Source organism: Leucopleurus acutus (assembly GCF_964270905.1).
Source record: "Leucopleurus acutus genome assembly, chromosome: 1".
In the NCBI taxonomy this organism is placed as follows: domain Eukaryota; kingdom Metazoa; phylum Chordata; class Mammalia; order Artiodactyla; family Delphinidae; genus Leucopleurus; species Leucopleurus acutus.
In genome coordinates, this window is record NC_139142.1 from 121,645,127 (window position 1) to 121,671,927 (window position 26,801).

The 26,801-nt window shown below is 40.2% G+C and overlaps 1 protein-coding gene across 3 annotated transcripts in view; it reads right to left on the reverse strand.

Moving 5' to 3' along the window:
- LEO1 (LEO1 homolog, Paf1/RNA polymerase II complex component) overlaps positions 1-26,801 on the reverse strand; it is a 55,703-nt gene that overhangs the window by 14,836 nt on the left and 14,066 nt on the right. For all 3 annotated transcript variants that reach the window (XM_082842905.1, XM_082842904.1, XM_082842906.1), the window contains 9 exons: positions 24,281-24,385; positions 20,239-20,333; positions 19,126-19,271; positions 18,323-18,407; positions 8,239-8,333; positions 7,566-7,700; positions 6,332-6,467; positions 4,880-5,066; positions 1,378-1,475 (listed from right to left, as the gene is read on the reverse strand). In XM_082842905.1, coding sequence (XP_082699031.1) covers positions 1,378-1,475; positions 4,880-5,066; positions 6,332-6,467; positions 7,566-7,700; positions 8,239-8,333; positions 18,323-18,407; positions 19,126-19,271; positions 20,239-20,333; positions 24,281-24,385 — 1,082 coding nt within the window. The remainder of the gene's footprint in view (positions 1-1,377; positions 1,476-4,879; positions 5,067-6,331; positions 6,468-7,565; positions 7,701-8,238; positions 8,334-18,322; positions 18,408-19,125; positions 19,272-20,238; positions 20,334-24,280; positions 24,386-26,801) is intronic.

Below are 26,801 nucleotides of genomic sequence, written 5' to 3' on the forward strand. Positions count from 1 at the left end.
AGCCACAACTACTGAAACCAGCACACCTAGAGCCGGTGCTCTGCAATGAGAGAAGCCACCGCGATAAGCCCACGCACCACAGCAAAAAGCAGACCCTGCTCACCACAACTAGAGAGAGCCCGTGCACAGCAACAAAGACCCAACGCAGCCAAAAATTAATTAATTAAAAATAAATAAATAAAAAGACAAAATAAGTAGGCCATGGGGATGTGATGTACAGCAGAGTGACTACAGTTAATAATACTGTATTGTGGCCTTCCCTGGTGGTACAGTGGTTAAGAATCCGCCTGCCAACGCAGGGGACATGGGTTTGAGCCCTGGTCCGGGAAGATCCCAAATGCCACAGAGCAACTAAGCCCATGCGCCACAACTACTGAACTTGCGCTCTAGAGCCTGCGTGCCACAACTACTGAAGCTCGCGTGCCTAGAGCCTGTGCTCCACAACGAGAAGCCACCGCAATGAGAAGCCCATGCACCGCAACGAAGAGTAGCCCCCGCTCACCACAACTAGACAAAGCACACGTGCAGCAACAAAGACCCAACACAGCCATAAATAAATAAATAAATAAATAAATACTGTATTGTACAATTTAAAGTTGCTAAGAGCATAGATCTTAAAAGTTCTCATCACAAGAAAAAAACATATAACTATAACTAAACATATAACTATTGTGGTGTGATCATTTTGCAATATATACATATATCGATCAAATCTTTATGTTGTATACCTGAAACTAATATACTGTTATATAATGTTACATGTCAATTATATTTTGAAAGAAGACTTAAAATTTCTCAGCACCTGTACTCTTATAATTTGAAAAGGATACTGTCAAAAACATAAGTTAAAATTCCTTTGGAAATTTATTTCAATAATAGATGGGAATTTATTTTCTTGAATTACTCAATACTATTTCAAATATGAGTTCATCTAAATAAAAACAGATTTTTCTACCATAAGAATTATTTCTGTAATTTAAAAAATATATTGAAAATAAAAAGAGAAAAAGAAAAAAGAGATACATGCTCTGATCTACCCATACTAATGATTTCTAGTTCTCTAGTCGAGCCTTGGTACCTCAGGGCCATGTGTCTTCTCCCAGGCCTTTCCATCTACCTGGCATGCCCACCCTGGCTGGTTTGCCCTGCACACCTACCATTATTCCTTCAATACCCAACGAGAGGTCTCCTTCTCTGAGCAGAGGTATCAGACCCTCCTCTGGGCCACCCCTAGTCCTGTTACTGGATTTATCTCTCTGAGCTTCAGTGAAGTGTGTAGACATCTATCTGTGCTCCTGGGCTGTGAGCTCCTCTTCATTCCAGGAGTTGACTTGTAGGTACAGGGTAAACCTCTAGAATTGAATAAATTTGGTTTACCTCATCACTGGTGAGTTTCTTTGCTTTGAGCAATCTTTGAGCCTTATCTTCTTCTGATCCCTCATCACTGTCTGATGAATAGATTCTGGCTCGTTCCTCTGAAAGCAAAGGAAGAAGATTTGTAAGTGACTTTCAAAGACAATGATCCATTCATTCCCAGATTTTTCTTCTGATGAATATCTTTAGTTCCTTTGTACATTTTTTCCAGAGGAAACAAATAATTAAAAGTTTTTAAAACTTAAAGGTAAATGTGGGCTTCCCTGGTGGTGCAGTGGTTAGGAATCTGCCTGCTGGTGCAGGGGACGCGGGTTCAAGCCCTGGTCCGGGAAGATCTCACATGCCACGCAGCAACAGAGCCCGTGCACCACAACTACTGAGCCTGCGCTCTAGAGCCAAGAGCCACAACTACTGAGCCTGCGTGCCACAACTACTGAAGCCCATGCGCCTAGAGCCCGTGCTCCGCAACAAGAGAGGCCACCGCAATGAGAAGCCCATGCACGGCAACGAAGCATAGCCCCCGCTCACCGCAACTAGAGAAAGCCCACGCACAGCAAGACCCAATGCAGCCAAAGACAAATAAATAAAAATAAATTTATTTTTTAAAAAAAGGTAAATGTAAGTTTAGATATGTTGAAATGAAGCACTTATCCTCTCAAATACAAGAATGGTTTATCTGACCACTTTTTTTTTGGTATCTGACCACTTTTAAATATTAAAAAGGCTTGTGCAAGCCGATTAAAGAGACAGACACCACTATTTCCAAATAAGTTTTTAAAGTCTGAGTCATTCTTTTATCAGGGTAACAGTTAATTCCAAAATAAGTTTTAAAGATAAAAGCAAGAGGTGGGGGCTTCCCTGGTGGTGCAGTGGTTGAGAGTCCACCTGCCGATGCAGGGGACACGGGTTCGTGCCGCGGTCCAGGAAGATCCCACATGCCGTGGAGCGGCTGGGCCCGCGAGCCATGGCCGCTGAGCCTGCGCATCTGGAGCCTGTGCTCCGCAACGGAAGAGGCCACAGCAGTGAGAGGCCCACGTACCGCAAAAAAAAAAAAAAAAAAGCAAGAGGTGGTTTCCTGGTCCTGTAAAGATGGTTTGTTGCCAAGTGGACATTTCAAAGGGAGATGGAGATGAATAACAGCCTGTGCTGATGCCCCAGCCCAGATGAAGCGCAGGTAGAATAAGAACAGGTGATGTTAGACCAACCCCCTCACCTCAGAACCCAATGCTCTCCCCTTCTCCCCACTCCCTGCCTATCTGACTATTGGACAGAACTGATCACTAATGAACTTCTCCATTAGGTTTTTAATCACTGGGAAACTGAATATTATATAACTCTCCCCTAAAAAATCCTCAACTTTTTCATTTTTATTTAGTGTATATGTGATTTATTTCCACAGTTAATATTTTCTGTGGGAAATCTGCACTAACAAAAAATATAAAAATAAAAATAAAAGGTCTAGGGGCTTCCCTGGTGGCACAGTGGTTGACAGTCCGCCTGCCGATGCAGAGGACACGGGTTCGTGCCCCGGTCTGGGAAGATCCCACATGTCGCGGAGCTGACCGCTGAGCCTGGGCGTCTGGAGCCTGTGCTCCGCAACGGGAGAGGCCACAACAGTGAGAGGCCCGTGAACCACCAAAAAAAAAAAAAAAAAAAAAGTCTCTGTACTATAGTCCCAAAATAAATAAAATGCAGTTGCTGTGAAAAAGGAGAAGGGAGTTTCACAGGATGGTCAGAGAAAGGGAAAATTGGGTGTTCTTATAATTTATCATTCTAACAGGGCAAAACCAGGAACATGGTCACCCAAGGTATACCTTACATTGTACAGTGATTCCCAAATCTCTATCAAAGCTAACCTGGGGGGGATTAGATCCTCATTTTATAGATGGGGAACTCAGTATTCAGAGACATGGAGTCACTTCCCCAAAACCGATGAGTGGTAAGAACAATGACAATAGTTTGGGGTAACATTTATTTAGTACTTGTTATATGCCAAGGGCTGGATGAAGTACTTTATATGTATTATGTCATTCGATTCTCAAAACAACCTCATCATGGTATAAATACTATTACTAATAGGTTGTTCTTTTCTTGATAAGGGTAACAGAAAAGAGGTACTGTAACTTTCCAAAAGTCATCTAACTAAAAAGTAAGAGAGTTGGGAATTCCCTGGGGGTCCAGTGGTTAGGACTCCGTGCTTTCACTGCTGAGGGTGTGGGTTTGATCCCTGGTTGGGGAACTAAGATCCCGCAGGTCGTGTAGCACGGCCAAAAACAAAACTAAACAAAAAGTGGCAGAGCTGAGTCCAGCCCAGGTCTTCCATCTTCAGGTTCAGTTTGCTTTTTTAAGCATGACATCTTGCTGCAGGCTGTGGGGAAACTTCTGGAGATAGACACGTCAGAAGTCAGATCGCCTTGGTTCAAGAACTGTCCACGTACCAACTATGTGTCTTTGGGCAAGCCACTCAACCTCTCAAAGTCTCCATTTCCTCAGTAAGAACAAGACAAAAATGGACCTTGAGGCATTATGCTAAGTGAAATAAGTCACACAGAGAAAGACGAACACTGTGATCTCACTTGTATGAAGGATGTAAAAAAAAGGAAAACAAAAAACCAAGCTCATAGATACAGAAAACAGATTAGTAGTTGCCTGAGGTGTGGTGTGGAGGGTGGAGGAAAGGGTGAAGGGAGTCAAATGGTAGGAGCTCCAGTTAGAAGATAAATCAGTCATGGGCATGTAATGTACAGTGTGGTGACTAAAGGTAATAACACTGTACTGCATATTTAAAAGTTGCTGAGAGAGCAGGCCTTAAAAGTTCCCACCACAAGAAAAAAAATTCCGTAACTATCTTTGGTGGCAGAAGTTAACTAGACTTATTATGGTGATCATTTCACAATATATACAGATACCGAATCATTAGGTTGTACACCTGAAACTAATATAATTAGTTCAGTAATCAATTTTTTTTAAAAAGAACAAGACAATATTAGTAACTGGGTCTTAACATTGTTATGAGGATCCAATAGGATGCATGTTTGAGTATTTGCCTGGGATTCAGTATGTGCTGAATAAATGTTAACCATTATAAATTATTGGTACTTGTGAAAGAAGGGAATATGCAATGGAGAACTTTGAAAGAAAACACATGTACTCGCTGAAAAACTGAACTTCCTGATCCTTAAAAACTGAACTTCTTGATTCTTAACTAGTAATTTAAAAAGTTGAGAGAAGTTCCAAATATAATCAGCAGACTTTCAAATCAGAAAGCAGAAGCTCAAGGGATGAGTCTGAAAGCAAGAGGGCACAGGCAGCTTCTGCCCTTCCAGGCTGGCCTGAAAGGATTCCACAATGAGTCTTTAGCTCTGTAGACCTCAAAATGTCTCACTCATTAACACTGGTTCCTTAAAAACAAAATGTCCAGTGACTGAGCATTCAGAGTATGCTCAACGCAAAGATAAATTCCTGGACCCTGACATGATGACATTTAATTTCTGCCCAAACTCACCTCGAATGCCCCCTTTGTACCGGTTTTTAATGGCAGCCAAGCTGATGGACTCCTCACCTTCCTCCTCCTCATCATATCGATCAGGTTCTAGGTAGCTAGCACTCAGCCCCCGCTGGTGCTGTTTCTCTCTCATGCGGCGCTGCTGAGATTCCCTACGAATAGAAGCCCTCAAACGTTCTTCTTCTTTCTGTAAAGAAGCAAATAAATTACTGAACTTTAAAACAAAAAATGAACTCACTTAGTGCCCCCTTGAAACTACTTTACTGTAAAGAACACGTAAATGCCTCACCCAGGATAACACCAGTTCCTATGTCCTCAGGGTACAGTTCTCTCCATTTTACACCTCTGTTACCACACATGGTCATCATCGTGTTCGTTCGAAGGCGTGAAGAAAACACAGGGTGAAGAGGCAAAGGCTTCCTCCCTCACACCAACCACCCCATCAGAACTGGCACCAGCACAGCCTTGGGAGATGCAGCGTCCCCTGTGCTGCCAGGCAGAGCCCAGAGTGTGGCGACCAGCCTGAGGAACCTCATTCATGTCCGGTGGACGCCTGAGGGAGGCGGGTTCTCTTCACCCTGAGACAGACACCTGACTTGCCCAGGCTCCACCGAACTACCATGGTGCCCACATATTCCAGTCTGGGGCCCTCAACCCAGAGAGCTCCCCACAGCTCCTGATGGCAGGATGGGGAGGTTCTGGTGGGAAGGGTCCCTGAGCCCCAAAGCAGAGCCTTCATTCCCTTCCATCTGCCTGGCTTCTAGACATTGGGGTTCACTAGGCGGGGCCAGGGTATGAGAAGTCAGGGGTATTCTGGCATTTCTTTGATTCCTCATTTAATTGCTTTATTACTGCATACAACTCTAATTCTGTTGCTGGACACTGTTTCATTAAATAGTATGTGGTTGTGCTGAGTATAGAGTAAAAATCACTGTCAGTAGAACAGGGATTAAGAACAAACTAGCTGATTCCTTGTGCATTTCCATGCAAGCTGGGGATGTGAAGGAGGGCTTGGGGCATCTCTCAATGTGGTCCTGGAGTCTTCAAGGTCCCTCCAGCTCCCCTACCTTCAGGAGAAAAGGGGGGAAACTTCTTGTCTATTTATATTCTACCTAGACCAAATCTCTCGAGCATTTCCACTGATTTTTGACATGGACTCTAAACCATACATAGATGATTTAATCATCCTTGAAATTATCTGTGAAAGTTCAGATTCTTTCAGTCATCTGTTTGCCAAACTCTCAAGACCTGGTGGGAGAGAACCCAAGCCAGGGTTTGTTTTAGGACTATCACCCTATTACCCATTTGCCAAATGCTTAGGAAATGAAACCAGCTCCATGTTCATGCCAGCTGGAAGGATAAACAGTGGGTCAATAGGAGATGATGAACAACATTTTAGGAAATGCTATTCTTAATATTCCAAAATTCCAGGATAAGCCTCAGCCAACATACCTTAATCATCTCTGTGCGCTGGCATTCAGGGTCACGACCAGCCATTGGTAAAATTCTAATCTTCTGTGTCTTTGAACATCTATCTGCAAGTGACAGGGTCATCTTTCTATGTGTGGCACTGTCTGTAGAGTGAGGTCTGCAGGAAATGAACAAAAATATCTCATTGTTTAGCAAATACATTTGTGAGCCAGTCATATCAACATCAAAGGAGGCCAGTGACCATTTCCTATTCTCTAGAAAAAAATAGGCAGGGACACAAAACAATATACTAGATGGGGATTCTGAACTTTCTTCATTCTGTAGCTTACTAAAACATTCTTATCTCACAAGTAAAGTGAAATACGGAAAGCTGGAGTAAAAAAGGTTTGCACAGCACAATTATCCTCTAGAAGCAGTAAATGGATGAGCTTAAGCAGCACTTACTGAATACTAAGTGCCAAGCACTGTACTTTTATGTTTTATATATTACATGACTTCATTGTCACAGCTCCTCTATGAGATAATTATTACATTTTATATATTAGGAAACTGAGGCAAGGAAAGGTTGAGAAAGTTACACAAGGTCATGCAAGTGGAAATGGGACTCAGATACAGGTCTATCTGATTCCAAAGCCTATAATCTTGACCATTACAATTTTCAAAACTGTAAGTCATAACCAAGAATATTGTGCCCTCTCCAAAGATAAGCATTACCCAAGGAGGATGGTCTGCTTAGAATCAAGAAAAGAAAAACAGGAATGTTTCATTGTATTGCCTACGCTGCCTAGACAAGGGGGATACTCTCGATAGCTGACCTGAGTATCCTGGGCTGCTTGGGGGACACATCCTTGGAGAGGTAATGGATGTAGCAGCCTAAAGAACAAGATGACCTCAGCCTTCACACCCACCAACTCACTGCCTTTCCTCTGATTGCATGCACACTAACAACCTCTAATTACTGCACTGAACTGCAAGTATTCTTAGGCCTCCTGGCAGTTATAGTAATCACTGGAATTAATAAACTGACATTCTGGTTTACATAACAGTCTCTTGGAAGTTTAGGTAGCATGACCTGGTTCCCTGTGAAACAGCAACTTGACAATATAGCCTTTGAACCTTCAGAGCTGAGAACCAGATCTTGGTCTTTGGGGAACTATACTGCAAGGTTATGCCAATCAGGAGTCAGGCACTTTGAACAACACCTATATTTCACCACTTTTATTGTAACAAATAGTACGTTGATGAGAGTAATTACCTGAATGTGAGTTTGGTTTTAAAGACGGCTTGTCCCTGTAGACCGGTACCTTGTCTTATAAAAAGGTGGTTGTGATCGCCCTGCAGTGGAGCCTTGTAAACATCAAACACCTCATTGCCTAAATGCAGGGACATGCTGAAAAGAAGGAACACTTCACATGTAAGTCAGGAAGCTTTCACTCCATCATTTTACTTCACTTAATATGTGATTCAGCTGCTGCTTTCTCTCTTTACACACGATTCAGAAGGAAAGAATAAAGAAGGCGTGATGTGGAAAACGACCTACACAGAAGTACAACACTCTGTATGTTTATGCTTAGAAGTAAAACATGCTGTGACATTCACTCAGCCTCTACCACCTTCCCAGTGAAGGGGAGTTTCACTAAAGCGTCAATTTGTAAGGAGGGAGGGAAGTTGGTCTAACTTCTCCAGACTACTATGCTGGAGCCAAAGAGGACGGTCACATTTCCGGCCTACTTTTAATGTCTTCCACCAGCCTGTATGACCCTCAACTGCCTATTTATATTTCTCTCGGGTTTTCTTTGCAATGCCAGGGACTAAACAATGGAAAGTCTTTAATAAGAGGTGTACCCCAAATAAGCTCATATTCCAAAGCTTAATCTCTCCCAGCCACATTCTGGGCATTTCCATACTCTTCAGGCATTTGTGCTCACCTTCCATCGGACCACTTGACTATCCGAGCATTGCTTTCTTTAATTTCATTTCCTTCTTCATCCCGGCGTATCCTCCATCTTATAGTATTTTCTACCTGTTTTAAAACACAAGTGCCTCAGAACACTGTAGCTTGTGCTTCTTCTCTCCTCAAGAGACACAAAATCACAGAATAAACGTGCATAGATAGAGACAGAAAAACAGACACTGAAACCCTCTTGTTTTAATCACCTAGAGATGCTGCATAAAATAACAACAGGAAAGAAAGTATGCTTAAGTGAATTTCTGAGCTCCCAGTGCTAGAACCAGAGACAGAGCTCAGTGGCAGAGCATCTGAGCAGATGCTAAATCTGTGGTAAACTCCAGAAGTTTTAAGACTCAGTAAGAGCTAGGAGGACAAGAAATAAGGCTTGAGGCCATATGAAATGGCAATTTAGGATTGAGACTCCCTGTATAAACAGGTTCTCTCACAGAGCTAAAACTCCAATAAATGTGGGACTAAAAAACTCTGCCAACTGGCCTAGGGAAGCTCCCCACACATGGGTAAGGAAAAAAAAAAGCACCTTATGAAAATAAAAACCCCAGGTTTGAGCAGGTTTAGAGTCTAACTTTATCTTAACTTTATGGGGTGGGTCGGGGGTAGGAGGTGGTTTGGGGTTGGGGAGAGGGAGCACCAGGCAGATGTGGAAAATATTCAATGGCTTCCTAAAATGAAAACTACTGTTACTGAAATTGAAAACTCAATGGGGGCTTCCCTGGTGGCACAGTGGTTGAGAATCCGCCTGCCAATGCAGGGGACATGGGTTCGATCCCTGGTCCAGGAAGATCCCACATGCTACGGAGCAACTAAGCCCATGCACCACAACTACTGAGCATGTACTCTACAGCACATGAGCCACAACTACTGAGCCTGTGTGCCACAACTACTGAAGCCCATGTGCCCTAGTGCCCGTGCTCCTCAACAAGAGAAGCTACCGCAATAAGAAGCCTGTGTACTGCATCAAAGAGTAGCTCCTGCTCTCTGCAACTAGAGAAAGCCCGCATGCAGCAATGAAGACTCAATGCAGCCAAAAATAAAATTAATTAATTTTAAAAAACAAAACAAAACTCAATGGGACTTCCAGGAAAATACAGCACACTAAATGCACATAGTTTATCCCTGCTGCATCCTGGAAACAGACTAAAATGACAGTAAAGAATTAAAAAAGGATAAACTCACAAGGATAAAGAAAATGTGAATTAAGATGGCATCAAAGAGAAGCCAACATTTTGAAAACCGATAGATCTAAGCCCAAGCTTCCCTCTGCCTCTGCCCTCACCACTGACCCTAACAGCACCTGCTCCCACTCCCAGTTAGATTTTCTGGATCTCCTCTGTTAACTGCAACTGTCTTTACAACTGAGTCCTAATGTTTTCCCTCCAGTTTCCCCCTTTACTTCTTTATTCCTCACTATATAAACAAACAACTATGAAGCTGGCTGATTAAAAACTCGATAATATTCATGAATTAAATATGATGTCAAATCTGAGATTTGTTTCCAAATAGTCTGGGTAAGGTGGGATGGGGAATACAGATGAAACAAGATGTCCAACCTGACAACCACTGAAATGAGAGATGGGTACATGAGATTTTATTATACTGTTCTCATTATATCTGTATATGTTTAAAATTTTCCTGAATAAAGGAAACAAAACGAAATGATCTGTCACAATTCCTGCCTTCTCTCTCATACAAAATAGGTTAGCCACATACAAGTATGAAGACACATATGGGCCATTATCAACTGAGAAGCCACTTTGAAAAATGCTTCCTATTATATAAGGTGATTCAAATAATGATGCTATGAAAGGATAAAACACTCCTAGGTCTTACCCTACTGGGATGAAAGACACATCAAAGTACTTCTAAAGCCAGAGGACCTCATAGAGGTACATAAACTGTACCTGGTTCTTTGCCCATTAAAGAGTTAATTATACCACCAACTGACTCTTTAAAAATGGTCAGCCTAGGGCTTCCCTGGTGGTGCAGTGGTTGAGAGTCCGCCTGCCGATGCAGGGGACACAGGTTCATGCCCCGGTCCGGGAAGATCCCACATGCCATGGAGCGGCTGGGCCTGTGAGCCACGGCTGCTGAGCCTGCGTGTCTGGAGCCTGTGCTCCGCAACGGGAGAGGCCACAACAGTGAGAGGCCCACATACCAGGGAAAAAAAAAAAAAAAAAAAAAAGGTCAGCCTAGTCCCTAGAACGTCACTCAAGAAACCAAGCGTCCATGGTTATTTTCCATCACACACCAAGGTTTTGAAAAACAATCTGGAGAGATTGGTTCCAGATGGTGGAGTAGAAAGACGTACGCTCACTCCCTCTTGCGAGAGCACCAGAATCATAACTAACTGCTGAACAATCATCAACAGGAAGACACTGGAAGTCACCAAAATAGATATCCCACATCCAAAGACAAAGGAGAAACCACAATGAGACGGGAAGAGGGGCGCAATCACAATAAAATCAAATCCCATAACTGCTGGGTGGTTGACTCACAAACTGTAGAACAATTATACCACAGAAGTCCACCCACCGGAGTAAAGGTTCTGAGCCCCACATCAGACTTCCCAACCTGGGGGTGTGACAACGGGAGGAGGAATTCCCAGGTAATCAGACTTTGAAGGCTAGCAGGATTTGACTGCAGGACTTCAACAGGACTGGGGGAAACAAAGACTCCACTCTTGGGGGGCACACTCAAAGCAGTGTGCACACTGGGACCCAGGGGAAGCAGCAGTGACCCCACAGGAGACTGAACCAGACCTATCTGCTAGTGTTGGAGGGTCTCCTGCAGAGGCAGGGGGTGCTGTGGCTCACCGCTGGGACAAGGGCACTGGCAGCAGAAGTTCTGGGAAGTACTCCTTGGCGTGTGCCCTCCTGGGGTCTGCCATTAACCCCACCAAAGAGCCCGGGTAGGCCCCAGTGTTGGTTCACCTCAGGCCAAACAACCAACAGGGAGGGAACTCAGCCCCACCCATCAGCAGACAAGCAGACTAAAGTTTTACTGAGCTCTGCCTGTGAGAGCAACACCCAGCTCTACCCACCACCAGTCCCTCCCATCAGGAAGCTTGCACAAGTCTCTTAGACAGCCTCATCCACCAGAGGGCAGACAGCAGAAGCAAGAAGTACTACAATCCTGCAGCTTGTGGAACGAAAACCACATTCACAGAAAGACAAAATGAAAAGGCAGAGGGCTATGTACCAGATGAAGGAACAAAGATCGAGAAGATGTAAGAAATGTTTAACGAAGACCTAGAAGAATTAAAGAACTAATAAACAGAGATGAACAATACAATAACTGAAATGAAAAATACACTAGAAGGAATCAGTAGCAGAATAACTGAGGCAGAAGAATGGATAAGCGACCTGGAAGACAGGATGGTGGAATTCACTGCCATGGAACATAATAAAGAAAGAAAAATGAAAAGAAATGAAGACTGCCTAAGAGATCTCTGGGACAACATTAAACCCACCAACATTCACATTATAGGGGTCCCAGAAGGAGAAGAGAGAGAAAGGACCTGAGAAAATATTTGAAGAGATTATAGTTGAAAATTTCCCTAACATGGGAAAGGAAATAGCCATCCAAGTCCAGGAAGCGCAGAGAGTCCCAGGCAGGATAAACCCAAGGAGAAACACACCAAGACGCATAGTAATCAAATTGGCAAAAAATAAAGACAAAGAAAAATTATTAAAAGCAACAAAGTTAAAGCGACAAATAACATACAAGGGAACTCCCATAAGGTTAACAGCTGATTTCTCAGCAGAAACTCTGCAAGCCAGAAGGAAGTGGCATGATATATTTAAAGTGATGAAAGGGAAGAACCTACAACCAAGATTACTCTACCCGGCAAGGATCTCGTTCAGATTCAACAGAGAAATCAAAAGCATTACAGACAAGCAAAAGCTAAGAGAATTCAGCACCATCAAACCAGCTTTACAACAAATGCTAAAGGAACATCTCTAAGAGGGAAAAACAAGAGAAGAAAAGGACCTAAAAAAACTAACCCAAAACAATTAAGAAAATGGTAAAAGGAACATACATATCGATAATTACCTTAATTGTGAATGGATTAAATGCTCCAACCAAAAGACACAGGCTTGCTGAATGGATACAAACACAAGACACATATATATGCTGTCTACAAGAGACCCACTTCAGACCCAGGGACACATACAGACTGACAGTAAGGGGATGGAAAAAGATATTCCATGCAAATGGAAATTAAAAAAAGCTGGAGGAGCAATACTCATATCAGATAAAATAGACTTTAAAATAAAGAATGTTACCAGAAAAGGAAGGAAGAGAAAAGGAAGGACACTACATAATGATCAAGGGATCAATCCAAGAAGAAGATATAACAATTATAAATATATATGCACCCAACATACGAGCACCTCAATACATAAGGCAACTGCTAACAGCTATAAAAGAGGAAATTGACAGTAACACAATAATAGGGGGGACTTTAACACCTCACTTACACCAATGGGCAGATCATCCAAACAGAAAATTGATAAGGAAATACAAGCTGTAAATGACACAACAGACCAGATAGATTTAATTGATATTTATAGGACATTCCATCTAAAAACAACAGATTACACTTTCTTCTCAAGTGTATGTGGAACATTCTACAGGAGAGATCACATCTTGGGTCACAAATCAAGCCTCGGTAAATTTAAGAAAACTGAAATCATATAAAGCATCTTTTCCGACCACAACGCTATGAGGTTAGAAATCAATTACAGGGGAAGAAAACATAAAAAACACAAACACATGGAGTCTAAACAATATGTTACTAAATAACCAAAAGATCACTGAAGAAATCAAAGAGGAAATCAAAAAATACCTAGACACAAATGACAACAAAAACACAACAATCCAAAATCTATGGGATTCAGCAAAAACAGTTCTAAGAGGAAAGTTTATAGCAATTCAATCCTACCTCAAGAAACAAGAAAACTCTCAAATAAACAATCTAACTTTACACCTAAAGGAACTAGAGAAAAAATAAACAAAACCCAAAGTTAGCAGAAGGAAAGAAATCATAAAGATCACATCAGAAATAAATGAAAAAGAAATGAAGGAAACGATAGCAAAGATCAATAAAACTAAAAGCTGGTTCTCTGAAAAGACAAACAAAATTGATAAACCATTAGCCAGACTCATCAAGAAAAAAGGGAAGGGCTTCCCTGGTGGCGCAGTGGTTGGGAGTCCGCCTGCCGATGCAGGGGACACGGGTTTGTGCCCCGGTCCGGGAGGATCCCACATGCCGCGGCACGGCTGGGCCCGTGAGCCATGGCCGCTGAGCCTGCGTGTCCGGAGCCTGTGCTCCGCAACGGGAGAGGCCACAACAGTGAGAGGCCCACGTACCCCAAAAAGAAAAAAAAAAGAAAAAGGGAAAAGACTCACATCAATAGAATTAGAAATGAAAAAGGAGAAGTAACAACTGACACTGCAGAAATACAAAGGATCATGAGAGATTACTACAAGCAACTATATGCCAATAAAATGGACAACCTGGAAGAAAAGGACAAATTCTTAGAAAGGTATAATCTTCCAAGACTGAACCAGGAAGAAATAGAAAATATGAACAGACCAATCACAAGCACAGAAATTGAAACTGTGATTAAAAATCTTCCAACAAACCAAAGTCCAGGACCAGATGGCTTCACAGGTGAATTCTATCAAACACTTAGAGAGGGGCTAACACCCATCCTTTTCAAACTCTTCCAAAAACCTGCAGAGGAAGGAACACTCCCAAACTCATTCTACAAGGCCACCAACCTGGATACCAAAAGCAAAGATACTACAAAAAAAGAAAATTACAGACCAATATCACTGATGAATACAGATGCAAAAATCCTCAACAAAATACTAGTAAACAGAATCCAACAACACATTAAAAGGATCATACACCATGATCAAGTGGGATTTATCCCAGGGATGCAAGGATTCTTCAATATATGCAAATCAACCAATGTGATATACCATATTCACAAATTGAAGAAGAAAAACCATATGATCACCTCAATAGATGCAGAAAAAGCTTTTGACAAAATTAAACATCCATTTATGCTAAAAACTGTTCAGAAAGTGGGCACGTAGGGAACCTACCACAACATAATAAAGGCCATGTATGACAAACCCACAGCAAACATCATTCTCAATGGTGAAAAACTGAAAGCATTTTCTCTAAGATCAGGAACGAGACAAGGATGTCCACTCTTGTCACTATTATTCAACACAGTTTTGGTAGCCATGGCAATGAGAGAAGAAAAAGAAATAAAAGGAATACAAATTGGAAAAGAAGTAAAACTGTCACTGTTTGCAGATGACATGATACTATACACAGAGAATCCTAAAGATGCCACCAGAAAACTACTAGAGCTAATCAATGAATTTGGTAAAGTTGCAGGATACAAAATTAATGCACAGAAATCTCTTGCATTCCTATACACTAACAATGAAAGATCTGAAAGAGAAATTAAGGAAACAATTCCATTCACCACTGCAACAAAAAGAATAAAATACCTAGGAATGAACCTACCTAAGGAGGTAAAAGACCTGTACTCAGAAAACTATAAGACACTGATGAAAGAAATCAAAGATGACCCAAATAGATGAAGAAGATATACCATGTTCTTGGATTGGAAGAATCAATACCGTGAAAATGACTATACTACCCAAAGCTATCTACAGATTCAATGCAATCCCTATCAAATTACCAATGGCATTTTTTACAGAACTAGAACAAAAAACATTAAAATTTGTATGGAGACACAAAACACCCTGAATAGCCAAAGCAATCTTGAGGGGAAGAAAACGGAGCTGGAGGAATCAGACTCCCTGACTTCACACTATACTACAAAGCTACAGTAATCAAGACAAAATGGTACTGGCTCAAAAACAGAAATATAGATCAATGGAACAGGTTAGAAAGCCCAGAGATAAACCCACACACCTATGGTCAACTAGTCTATGATAAAGGAGGCAAGGATATACAATGGAGAAAAGACAGTCTCTTCAATAAGTGGTGCTGGTGAAACTGGACAGCTACATGTAAAAGAATGAAATTAGAACACTCCCTAACACCACACACAAAAATAAACTCAAAATGGATTCGAGATCTAAATGTAAGATCAGATACTATAAAACTCTTAGAGGAAAACATAGGCAGATCATTCTATGACATAAATCACAGCAAGATCCTTTTTGACCCACCTCCTAGAGAAATGGAAATAAAAACAAAAATAAACAAATGGGACCTAATGAAACTTAAAAGCTTTTGCACAGCAAAGGAAACTATAAACAAGATGAAAAGACAATGCTCAGAATGGGAGAAAATATTTGCAAATGAATCAACAGACAAAGGATTAATCTCCAAAATATATAAACAGGTCAATATTAAAAAAACAAACAACCTAATCAAAAAAATGGGCAGAAGACCTAAATAGACCTTTCTCTAAAGAAGACATACAGATGGCCAAGAGGCACATGAAAAGCTGCTCAACATCACTGATTATTAGAGAAGTGCAAATCAAAACTACAGTGAGGTATCACCTCACACTGGTTAGAATGGGCATCATCAGAAAATCTACAAACAACAAATGCTGGACAGGGTGTGGAGAAAAGGAACTCTCTTGCACTGTTGGTGGGAATGTAAATTGATACAGCCACTATGGAGAACAGTATGGAAGTTCCTTAAGAAACTAAAAGTAGAATTACCATATGACCCAGCAATCCCACTACTGGGAAAAGAGAAAAGCATAATTCAAAAAGACACATGCACCCCAGTGTTCATTACAGCACTATTTACAATAGCCAGGTCATGGAAGGAACCTAAATGTCCATCAACAGATGAATGGATAAAGAAGACGAATGGTACATATATACAATGGAATATTACTCAGCCATAAAAAGGAACGAAACTGGGTCATTTGTAGAGATGTGGATGGACCTAGAGACTGTCATACAGAGTGAAGTAAGTCAGAAAGAGAAAAACAAATATAGTATATTAACACATATATGTGGAATCTAGAAAAATGGTACAGATGAACCAGTTTCCAAGGCATAAATAAAGACAATGATGTAGAGAACAAACATATGGACACCAAGGGGGGAAAGCATAGGGGCGGGGTGGAAGGGGAGGATGAATTGGGAGATTGGGATTGACGACATATATACACTAATATGTATAAAATAGATAACTAATAAGAACCTGCTGTATAAAAAATAAATAAAATTTTTTAAAATAAAATTAAAAAGTCTGTTATACACTGACATTTTGTACTCTAAGCACCAAGGTTTTAGAGTACACTACTTATTTCTAAACTCTGATGCCTACACTACAGTCTGATTTACATGGTCTTAAAATACAGATACATTGACACTTGCTGATGTATCATGACAGAACGTGAGGGAAAATGCAAAAATCAATAAAAAGTACACAAATAAGGCACTATCACATTAATTTATATAAATGGTGAGAAAGAAAGGCAACAGAATAATGCCAGAGGTACTAAAACAGGCTTGAAAAATTCACAGTGCTCAGCCTAAATCAACAGATACACATGTTCTGAGGAAAGATATTAAGAGATAACCTAATGGAGACCAGGGTGGGGTTTGGGGTGGGGAAGCAAGGGGAAGAACAGCAAAACCTCAAAAACAGTCCAAGTACTATTCTTATTAATTGTCTGACCTTGACCAAGTTAATGGTGCCTGTTTATTTCCATTTTTTCATTTGATTTGCATTTCCATTAAGAGGGAGAAGTAATGACATTTCACTGAAAAGCTTTGGAAGCCCATGGATTTTAGGGAAGCCATCATATATCAAGGTTCTTTAGGTGCTTGTGGATCTATCACACTTGAAGATACGGAATTACTCTAAAATTTCAGCCCCTGAATTCAAAGAATGCCAGACTGCCACTTCTTAGTATTTTAACACCATGTACAACATCCACCAGGAAAAAAAAAAAAGTATTTACAGGAAATCCTTCAGATTTAAGAATTTTAAATGCATAGCTCCAATTTCAGTATCATGAGTTTAACTGGTTCCTGTTTTTTGTTTTTTAATTAATTAATTTATTTATCTATTTTTGGCTGCATTGGGTCTCCGTTGCTGCACACGGGCTTTCTCTAGTGCGGCAAGCTGGGGCTACTCTTCATTGCAGTGCGTGGGCTTCTCATTGCGGTGGCTTCTCTTGGTGCAGAGCACGGGCTCTAGGTGCGTGGGCTTCAGTAGTTGTGGCACGTGGGCTCAGTAGTTGTGGCTCAAGGGCTCTAAAGCGCAGGCTCAGTAGTTGTGGCACACAGGCTTAGTTGCTCCAGTCATGTGGGATCCTCCCAGACCAGGGATCGAACCCATTTCCCCTGCATTCTCAGGCAGATTCTTAATCACTGCCCCACCAGGGAAGTCCCAACTGCTCCTTGTTCTTTGCTACAACTCAGCTCTAAAGCATCTGCTTAAACTTACATCCTCCTTGATTAAAGGAAGATTAGAGGCCGTCCTTGGATAGAGGTAACCAGATAGTACAAGGTATCAAAGAGAAGCATTAGGAATTTAGTACAATAAAAATCTCTTCTAATAGTGAACAAGAACAATCGGAAGAATACAAAGACAGCCATATGGTAAAGTGTTAGGTACTAGACATAAATTCTCCTTTTGTATCTGATTTGTTTATCCATAGATCAAAGAGCCTGAAGAAATTCCCCTTGCAGGAATTTGTTAGAACTTAACCCACAGTACGTATGGCGGTAGCTGCTCTAAACACCAAACCCCAGTACAACTTATTCTGAAGAAAGTAGCTAATAACTTTTTTAAAGCATCAAAAAAGTTTAACACTGAGAAAAGTAACAGAAAAGTGACACCTTTTACAGAGAAAAAGCTACGTATTTTCTTTCTAAAGATATTCTGAAAAGGTAGATAATTTGTTTGTTGATAAAACAAGAAACATAAAAAATCATTTTCAAAAGCTCAAGTCCCAAGTTAATATTCCCAGGTTTTACTTTATAAAAGAAAAAAAAAAAGCACAGAATAGTACCTTTAATTTTAACCTGGTTCTACCTTCTTCATCCAGCATTTCCTCATCTTCAAATTCATCTTCATAATATTGAGGATCAAAAGGTCTACAAATTGTTTTTAAAATAAACTATTAATCACATTTTGTAAGAAATATCATTACTGTTATATAATGCAACTCTAAAATATCACAATAATTAAAAATCATAATGGTCAGCTATAAAGAAGCATTCAAATTACTGTACCTTCTTGAAATTTGGTGTTAATACATATTGCTTGAAATAAAGTGCAAGCAAGGCTAAATATTCAAACTATTCTTTATTCTTATATGTCTTCCGAAGAGTAGACCACACATACTCTAGCTTTCCACATCATTTTGCTTAGGGAAAAAATTTTAAATTACACAAGAGCTTGCATGTTACTTAGTGAATAATACCCATCAACACTGTTTAACCGTCCAAAACCATTAGTTTTTCTAGATCCACAATGACTGCTACAGTAGACATTGGCAGTTTCTCTAGCAAACTTCACCACTCTCAATTCCAGCTTTTTCAGGGATCCATTAGTCAGAAACAACCAAAGACTTGTGGTGTCTGTTAATTCATAAGAAATACCAGACTGCTAAAAACAATTACAAGCATTAAAAGTCTCCTTTACCAATAGTCCATGCTTTTTCTATCACAGTATATACTTGATTTATTTTTTCAGAGCTACATAACCAGTTTTCCATTTTGTGATTAGTCAACTCATACAAAATAAGAAAAATATCAACATTCTACATATCTCTATCCAACATTAAAAAACACTATTAACTGATCCCCTTACCTGGGCTCTACACTGAGAAAGTTGGGCAGCTTAACAAAATACAAGTCATTTCCTAAATCAGTGTTTACTTTGGGTATTTCTACTTCTATTCTGGTCTCAGGAATTGGCTCCTCCTCCTGTTGATCCTGAGGCAATCCATTTTCATCCTAGTGAAAGAGTCACAGAATTTTAGATCTTGATGGGACCTTAGAGGTGGTCTAGCTCAACTTCCACACTTTAATTGCTTAGGCAGATAAGAAGTATAATGAGACATGACTTTAGGGCTAACATCCATCCCTACCAACCAACTCCCCAAAAACCTCATGCAAAACAAGATCTGTCTGAAGGCATCAATATAAGAAAATATCTCTTTTGTGATAAATCTACCTTCCACATATTCACTGATAGAAGTGTGAAATTAATCAGCACTTCAATATGAAGTCACTCTATCAATTAAAATCAGAGAAGATTATCAACAAAACACAAAAAACATTTAAACCAATGGTTCTCAATTCACAGGTCCTTGCAGTCTAGTCTCTTAAGGTATGGCGCTAACCTCATGCTGGGCAGTTCTTTTTCTTTCTTTCTTTCTTTCTTTTTCTTATCCATTTTTTCCCAGTGATAACATCTTGCAAAACTATAGTGCAATATCACAACCAGGAGACTGACCCTGATACAGGCAGACACAGGACATTTCCATCACCACAAAGATTCATGCTGCCCTTTTACAGCCACATCCACTTCCCTCTTGCCCTCATCCCTCCTTAATCTCCATTAATCTCTTCTCCATTTCTACAATTCTGTCATTTCAAGAATATTATATAAGTGAATTCATACAGTATGTAACCTTTTGGGACTGGCTTTTTCTCACTCAGCGTAATTCCCTGGAACTTCATCCAAGTTGCTAACGTATATCAATAGTTAAATCCTTTTCGTTGCTCAGTAGTATTCCGTGGATGGATGTGCCATGGCAGCTATTTCTAATCCTCCTTATAACCAAGTGTTCCCTAATTAACTGAGAATGTCATCTGTTTGTTGTATTTTCATACTGCAATTCATTTATCAACTTCCTCTTCCCAGCATAGAAGACAGATTTAATACCCTCCTCCAATTCTCACTGGTAATTCTACTTACAACAGGCTGTCCTGGAGTGGGTGGTTTATCTTCCCCATCACTCCCTGAAGATATATCATCTGCACCTCCAAAGAGATCCATGGTTCCACTATTATCTTCCATATAGGAGAAAAAAATGCTTAGTATTAATATCTATAACAATGATTCTTCAAAGCTATCACTTCAACATATTCCCAAGGTTTCTAGACCAAGCACCCAGAAACCACTCAAACACAACTCTGAGCCTGGCTCTCAAAGATCTGACAAGAATGTCTGTGGAGAGGGAAGGGGGCAAATCCAGTGAAGGGCAAAGCTGCACAGGAGGCACTCCTTTCTCCCTTCACTCACTGCATCCTTGTTCTTCTACTTTCCTCTATTCCCCAGGAGCCCAAAAATATCCTCCTACAATCTAGATACTCAAATTTGGGGCTTAAGCACTCTACACAGGCCTATTCTCTATAGAGTCCCTCCAGTTTTAAAATTACAGGTCCATGTCTACCCAGGTCCCCCTCCTCTCAAGCAGAACTTCAGGTATAGGCAAAACAACAACATCAACAACCATCTGTAATAAATCAATAAATCAAGGTGGGGTAGTAGAGGAGGTGACAGGAAGATAGGAGGGCAGTCAAAAAGAAGACTGCTTGAAATTGGGGTTATAAAAGAGTTATGATTATTGGTAATGACATGATCTAGGATAAAACCATGGGAGTGAGTTACTGAGACAAGGTGAAGGACAGATCACTGAAAAAGAAGAGGCAACAAAAAAAAAAAAAAGAAGAAGAGGCAACCTATTAGAATGGCCAAAATTCAGAACCCTGACAACACCAAATGCTGACAAAAATGTGGAGCAACAGGAACTCTCATTCACTGATGGTGGGAATGCAAAATGGTACACCCACTTTGGAGGACAGTCTGGCAGTTTCTTACCAAACTAAACATACTCTTACCACATGCCCCAGAAATTGTGCTCCTTGGTATCTGCCCAAAGGATCTGCAAATTTACATCCACACGAAAACTTGCACACGAATGTTTATAGCAGCTTTACTCATAACTGCCAAAACTCAGAAGCAACCAAGATGTTCTTCAGTAGGTGAATGGATAAACTGGTACTTCCAGACAATGGAATACAGGAACACCTCAGAGACATCTTGGGTTTGGTTCCAGACCACCACAATAAAGTGAATATTGCAATAAAGTAAGTCACATGAAATTTTTGGTTTCCCAAGGCATATAAAAGTTGTATTTACACTATGCAGTAGTCTGTTAGGTGTGCAAATGCATTATGTCTAAAAAAATGTACATATCTTAATTTTAAAACACTTTAAATTTTAAAATTATTTAAAAATTATGAAATATTTTATTGCTAAAAAATGCTAACCATCATCTAAGCCTTCAGTGAATCATAATCTTTTTGCTGGTGGAGGGTTTGAAATATCACAAGAATTATCAAAATGTGACACAGAGATATGACATAAGCAAAAGCTGTTAGAAAAATGGCGCCAACAGACTTGCTCAATGCACAGTTATCACAAACCTTCAATTTGCAAAGGACACAGTATCTGAGACGCACAATAAACTGAAGTGCAATATTACAAGGTATGCCTACATTACTCAGTGCTAAAAATAAATGAGCTGTAAAACCATGAACGACATGGAGGACACTTAAATACATATTACTAAGTGAAAGAAGCCAATCTAAAAAGGCTACTTACTATATGATTCCAACTATGACATTCTGGAAAAGGCAAAACTATGGAGACAGTAAAAAGATCATTGGTTGCCAGATGTTAGGCAGGAGGGAGGGATGAACAGGCAGAGCACGGAGAATTTTAGGACAGTGAAACTATTCTGTATGACATGAAGATGGTGGATCCATGTCATACATTTTTCCAAACCCATAGAATATACAATACCAAGAAGTGAACCGTAATGTAAACTATGGGTTTTGGGTGATTACAATATGTCATTGTAGGTTCATCAACTGTAACAAATGTACCATTCTGGTGGAGGACGTTGATAGTGGGGCAAGCTATGCATGAGTGGGGGTAGGGCATACATGAGCAATCTCTTGCCCTCAGTTTTGCTGCAAACCTTAAACTGCTCTAAAAAAAATTTTTTTTTTTTTTAAAAAGAGGAGGAAGGAGGAAGGTCACAAGTATTGAAAAGTTCATCTATATGATAAAATCACCAAAACTACAACTCCATCCAGCAACACTCACACGTCCCCACTTGATTATTTTCTTCTTAGGTCTTATCACCATCTAACATTTCATTTACTTATTGTGCTATTATTCTCCCTACCTTACACTGACCCCACCGGAATATGGGGTCTACAAGGGAGAAGTCTTTATCTGTTTTGATTATTGCTACATTCTGAGCGCACAGAATAGTACTAGTACAAAGCAGATTCTCAATAAATAACTGTAAACAGATAAAATAATTAATATATCTAATTCTCACAACAACGCTGTTACGTGGTTAGCATCACCTCCTTCTTACAGATCAGAAAATTTAAGTGTAGTAAGTAATTAATTTGACCAAAATCATACAGTTGGAAAGTGCAAAGAACCACAAAGATTCTAACTTGGATCATCTGATTCCGAAGTCCATGTACATAGATCTAAAGATCTTTAAGTAAACCCCAGAGCTTGTTCTGTCCAGCTCTCTCCTTTTCTCTCTAGTTGACTCTCTAAATGTTTCCTTTAGTTATACTGTTACTTGTGATAATTTATATAAACTATTTAACATTAATGCCTAATTACCATTCAGCACAAAATGGTTGTGCATATCAAACTTATGTTTGCTGTAACTTTTATACTAACATCTTATCTTTACTGTATAGTAATTAGCCATTTGAAATGTAGTCACGTGAAGAGGTGAACAGGTAGATCTTTTAACCTTACAACAAACCCACCTTACCTAACACTGGGTTTTTATAAACTCTTCATCTAAACCAGAGCTTGGGGACTTCCCTGGTGGTGCAGTGGTTAAGAATCCGCCTGCCAGTGCAGGGGACACAGGTTCAATCCCTGGTCCGGGAAGATCCCACATGCCAAAGAGCAACTAAGCCCATGCGCCACAACTACTGAGCCTATGCTCTAGAGCCTGAGAGCCACAACTACTGAAGCCCGTGCACCTAGAGCCCGTGCTCTGCAACAAGAGAAGCCACTGCAATGAAAAGCCCGCGCACCGCAATGAAGAGTAGCCCCCGCTCGCCGCAACTAGAGAAAGCCTGCCCACAGCAAGAAAGACCCAATGCAGCCAAAAATAAATAAATTAATTAATTTAAATAAATAAACCATAGCTTGAAGAATATGGTTCTTCATCTGATATTAACCTATTAAGAACTTAAGAACAAGCTAACAGGCTTCCCTGGTGGCGCAGTGCTTAGAATGCGCCTGCCAATGCAGGGGACACAGGTTCGAGCCCTGGTCCGGGAAGATCACACATACCGCAGAGCAACTAAGCCCGTGTGCCACAACTACTGAGCCTGCGCTCTAGAGCCTGCGAGCCACAACTACTGAGCCCGCATGCCACAACTACTGAGCCCGCATGCCACAACTACTGAAGCCTGCGTGCCTAGAGCCTGTGCTCTGCAACAAGAGGAGCCACCACAATGAAAAGCCCACGCACCGCAACGAAGAGTAGCCCCTGCTCACCACAACCAGAGAAAGCCTGCATGCAGCAACGAAGACCCAACACAGCCAAAAATAAATAAATTTACTAAAAAAAAAAAAAAAAAAAAAAAAGAACAAGCTAACAAGCTGCGCTGGAACTGTCATTATTCAAACCAAAGAATGGACATTGCCATCTCCACCTCAACCAGAGCCTCAGCCCCTAATAGCAGATTCACTCTGACTATAAATGAAGCAGGTTCTTCAACTAATTAAGTGCAAGCAGTTTCTAATATCTGTACAACTTGCCTGTATACACTAAATGTATCCACACTCTCTTCTGTGCGTCTTGCAGTCTGGGGCCAGTGCCCAGGGTTGGGAATGCACTACAACTAAATGCAGAGAGAGGGATGGAAATACAGATATATAAAAGAAGTAATTTGAGTACCTTTTGGTACCTCAGTGTCACTATCTGCTTCTGAATCAGATGCAATTGCATTCTTGCGTTTCATTCGTAAAACTTCATCTTCACTATCACTGCCTCTTGCAGATTCTGTAAGAGGAGAATCAGAAGATCTGCATAATCACAGTCATATCATTACTTAGAATTTTGTGTTTTAAAAGCAACATTAGGAAAATAAATAAATAAATAAAAGCAACATTAGGGATAAACGAACTGTGGTACACCCATACAATGGAAAACTACTCAGTAATAAGTAAGAATGAACTACTGATACATGTAACGATTTGGGTAAGTCTCAAATGCATTACACTAAGTGAAAGAAAAAAGGTTACATACTGTATGGTTCCATTTATATGATGACATTCTCAAAAAGACAAAACTACAGTGACAGAACAGAAGAGTAGTTGTCAAGGGTCACAGGTGGGGAAGTATATAACTACAGAAGGTATAGAATGAGGGAGTTTTCTAGGGTGACAGAACTATTCTGTATCTTGACTGTGGTGGTGGTTACACAAATCTATACATGCATTGACACTAACAGAACTGTACATACACACACAAAAATCAACTTACTATAGTAAATTTTAAAATAAAATTAATAAAAGGAACATTGATTTCTGTAAGCAGAAAAACTTGGGAGAATGCAAAAAGCAGTACTGAAACTTATAATTAAATGTATATACCACTCATTACAGAAGAAAAAAAAGAGGTAAAAAATATTGCAATGGAAGAGGCAAATATATCTGGATGGTACAATTATTTACCTAATTGTAAACTTCAAACATGGACCACTATAATAAAGAAGATGTGGCACATATATGCAATGGAATATTACTCAGCCATAAAAAGAAACGAAATTGAGTTATTTGTAGTGAGGTGGATGGACCTAGATTCTGTCATACAGAGTGAAATAAGTCAGAAAGAGAAAAACAAATACCGTATGCTAACACATATATATGGAATCTAAAAAAAAAAATGGTCATGAAGAACCTAGGGGCAGGATGGGAATAAAGATGCAGACCTACTAGAGAATGGGCTTGAGGACACGGGGAGGGGGAAGGGTAAGCTGGGACAAAGTGAGAGAGTGGCATGAATATATATACACTACCAAATGTAAACCCAATAGCTAGTGGGAAGCAGCCGCATAGCACAGGGAGATCAGCTCAGTGCTTTGTGACCACCTAGAGGGGTGGGATAGAGAGGGTGGGAGGGAGGGAGACACAAGAGGGAAGAGATATGGGGATATATGTATATGTATAGCTGATTCACTTTGTTATAAAGCAGAAACTAACACATCTTTGTAAAGCAATTCTACTCCAATAAAGATGTTAAAAAAAAAAAAAAAGAACCATTGTAGAACTAGTTAAGAATTAAGCAGAATGACCAGCTACAAGATTCCTAATATGACCCTAGTTTTATATTAGCCTGCTAGTATTTGGGAAGTAGTGCATGAGCCTTAATGATTTTGGTAACAGTACAAATAACTCTACCCAGAACTAGTTACTGAGTACTTACTGCAGTCCTATAGTCTATATAGACCTATATCCATCTCTGGAAATTTTCTGATCTCCTCTCCTAAATAATGCTAAAATGTGGTGTTGAATGCTATCCTGAGGTATGTATTACAGGGGAAAAGACCCCCTCTCTCCATACTGCAGCTCTTAAGAAGACAGGATCAATATGTAATTATAATCAATCACTTATAGAAATGAAGCAATCCAGATATTAATTACTTCAGGAAGACTTCCAACCTAATCAAAGTGACTTTTATATAATACAAAAAAAGAAGATGGCTAATTGTTTTAATATTCTATATGAGAACGTGTTAACTTCAGGAAAACAGTGTAAATGACTATTATAAAACAGGGTCCAAAAGCCAAAGTTCAGCTCTGTGTTTCCTGCTGTCTTTAGGGAATGAATGTTCTGATCCAAGCACATCTCCCCAGGATGAGGACACATATATCAAGCTATCATAGCTCATTGAGATCATCCAGCTGGGTTTTCACTTTCTGGATATTATGCTCCCCAGGTCACCTCCTGATTGTTATAATTTGGCATCCAATGTAGATTTTCCCCCAAAGGAAAGGATACAATGATAAGAGAGAAATAATTGATGCTCTTGAAACAAACAATTTTGCAATTCAATTTTTATAGTTTCCTGTGAATTTGATTAGTTTGAGCAAACTCCTTGGAGCCTGATTACCTCTGGAGGATGAAATTTTGGATCTCAAATAAACTGAGCTGGAACCTGGTGTTCACACCTCATTATAGTTACCCTATGGGGGAGGTTCAATGGTATTGGGTTTTTTCGCCCAGGCAAATCTATTCTCACCTGAGGCGTGCTCTTAGTTACCCACAAAAATGGAACTAACTATTTGATATCTAGCTACTTTAGCACTATACATCTTTCTCTAAGACTTTCCTCTTTAAATTTTTTTCTTCCTGATCTATCATATATTAAATGGAAGGGGAATAGAGAGAAATAATACATGGATTAGGAAAATGT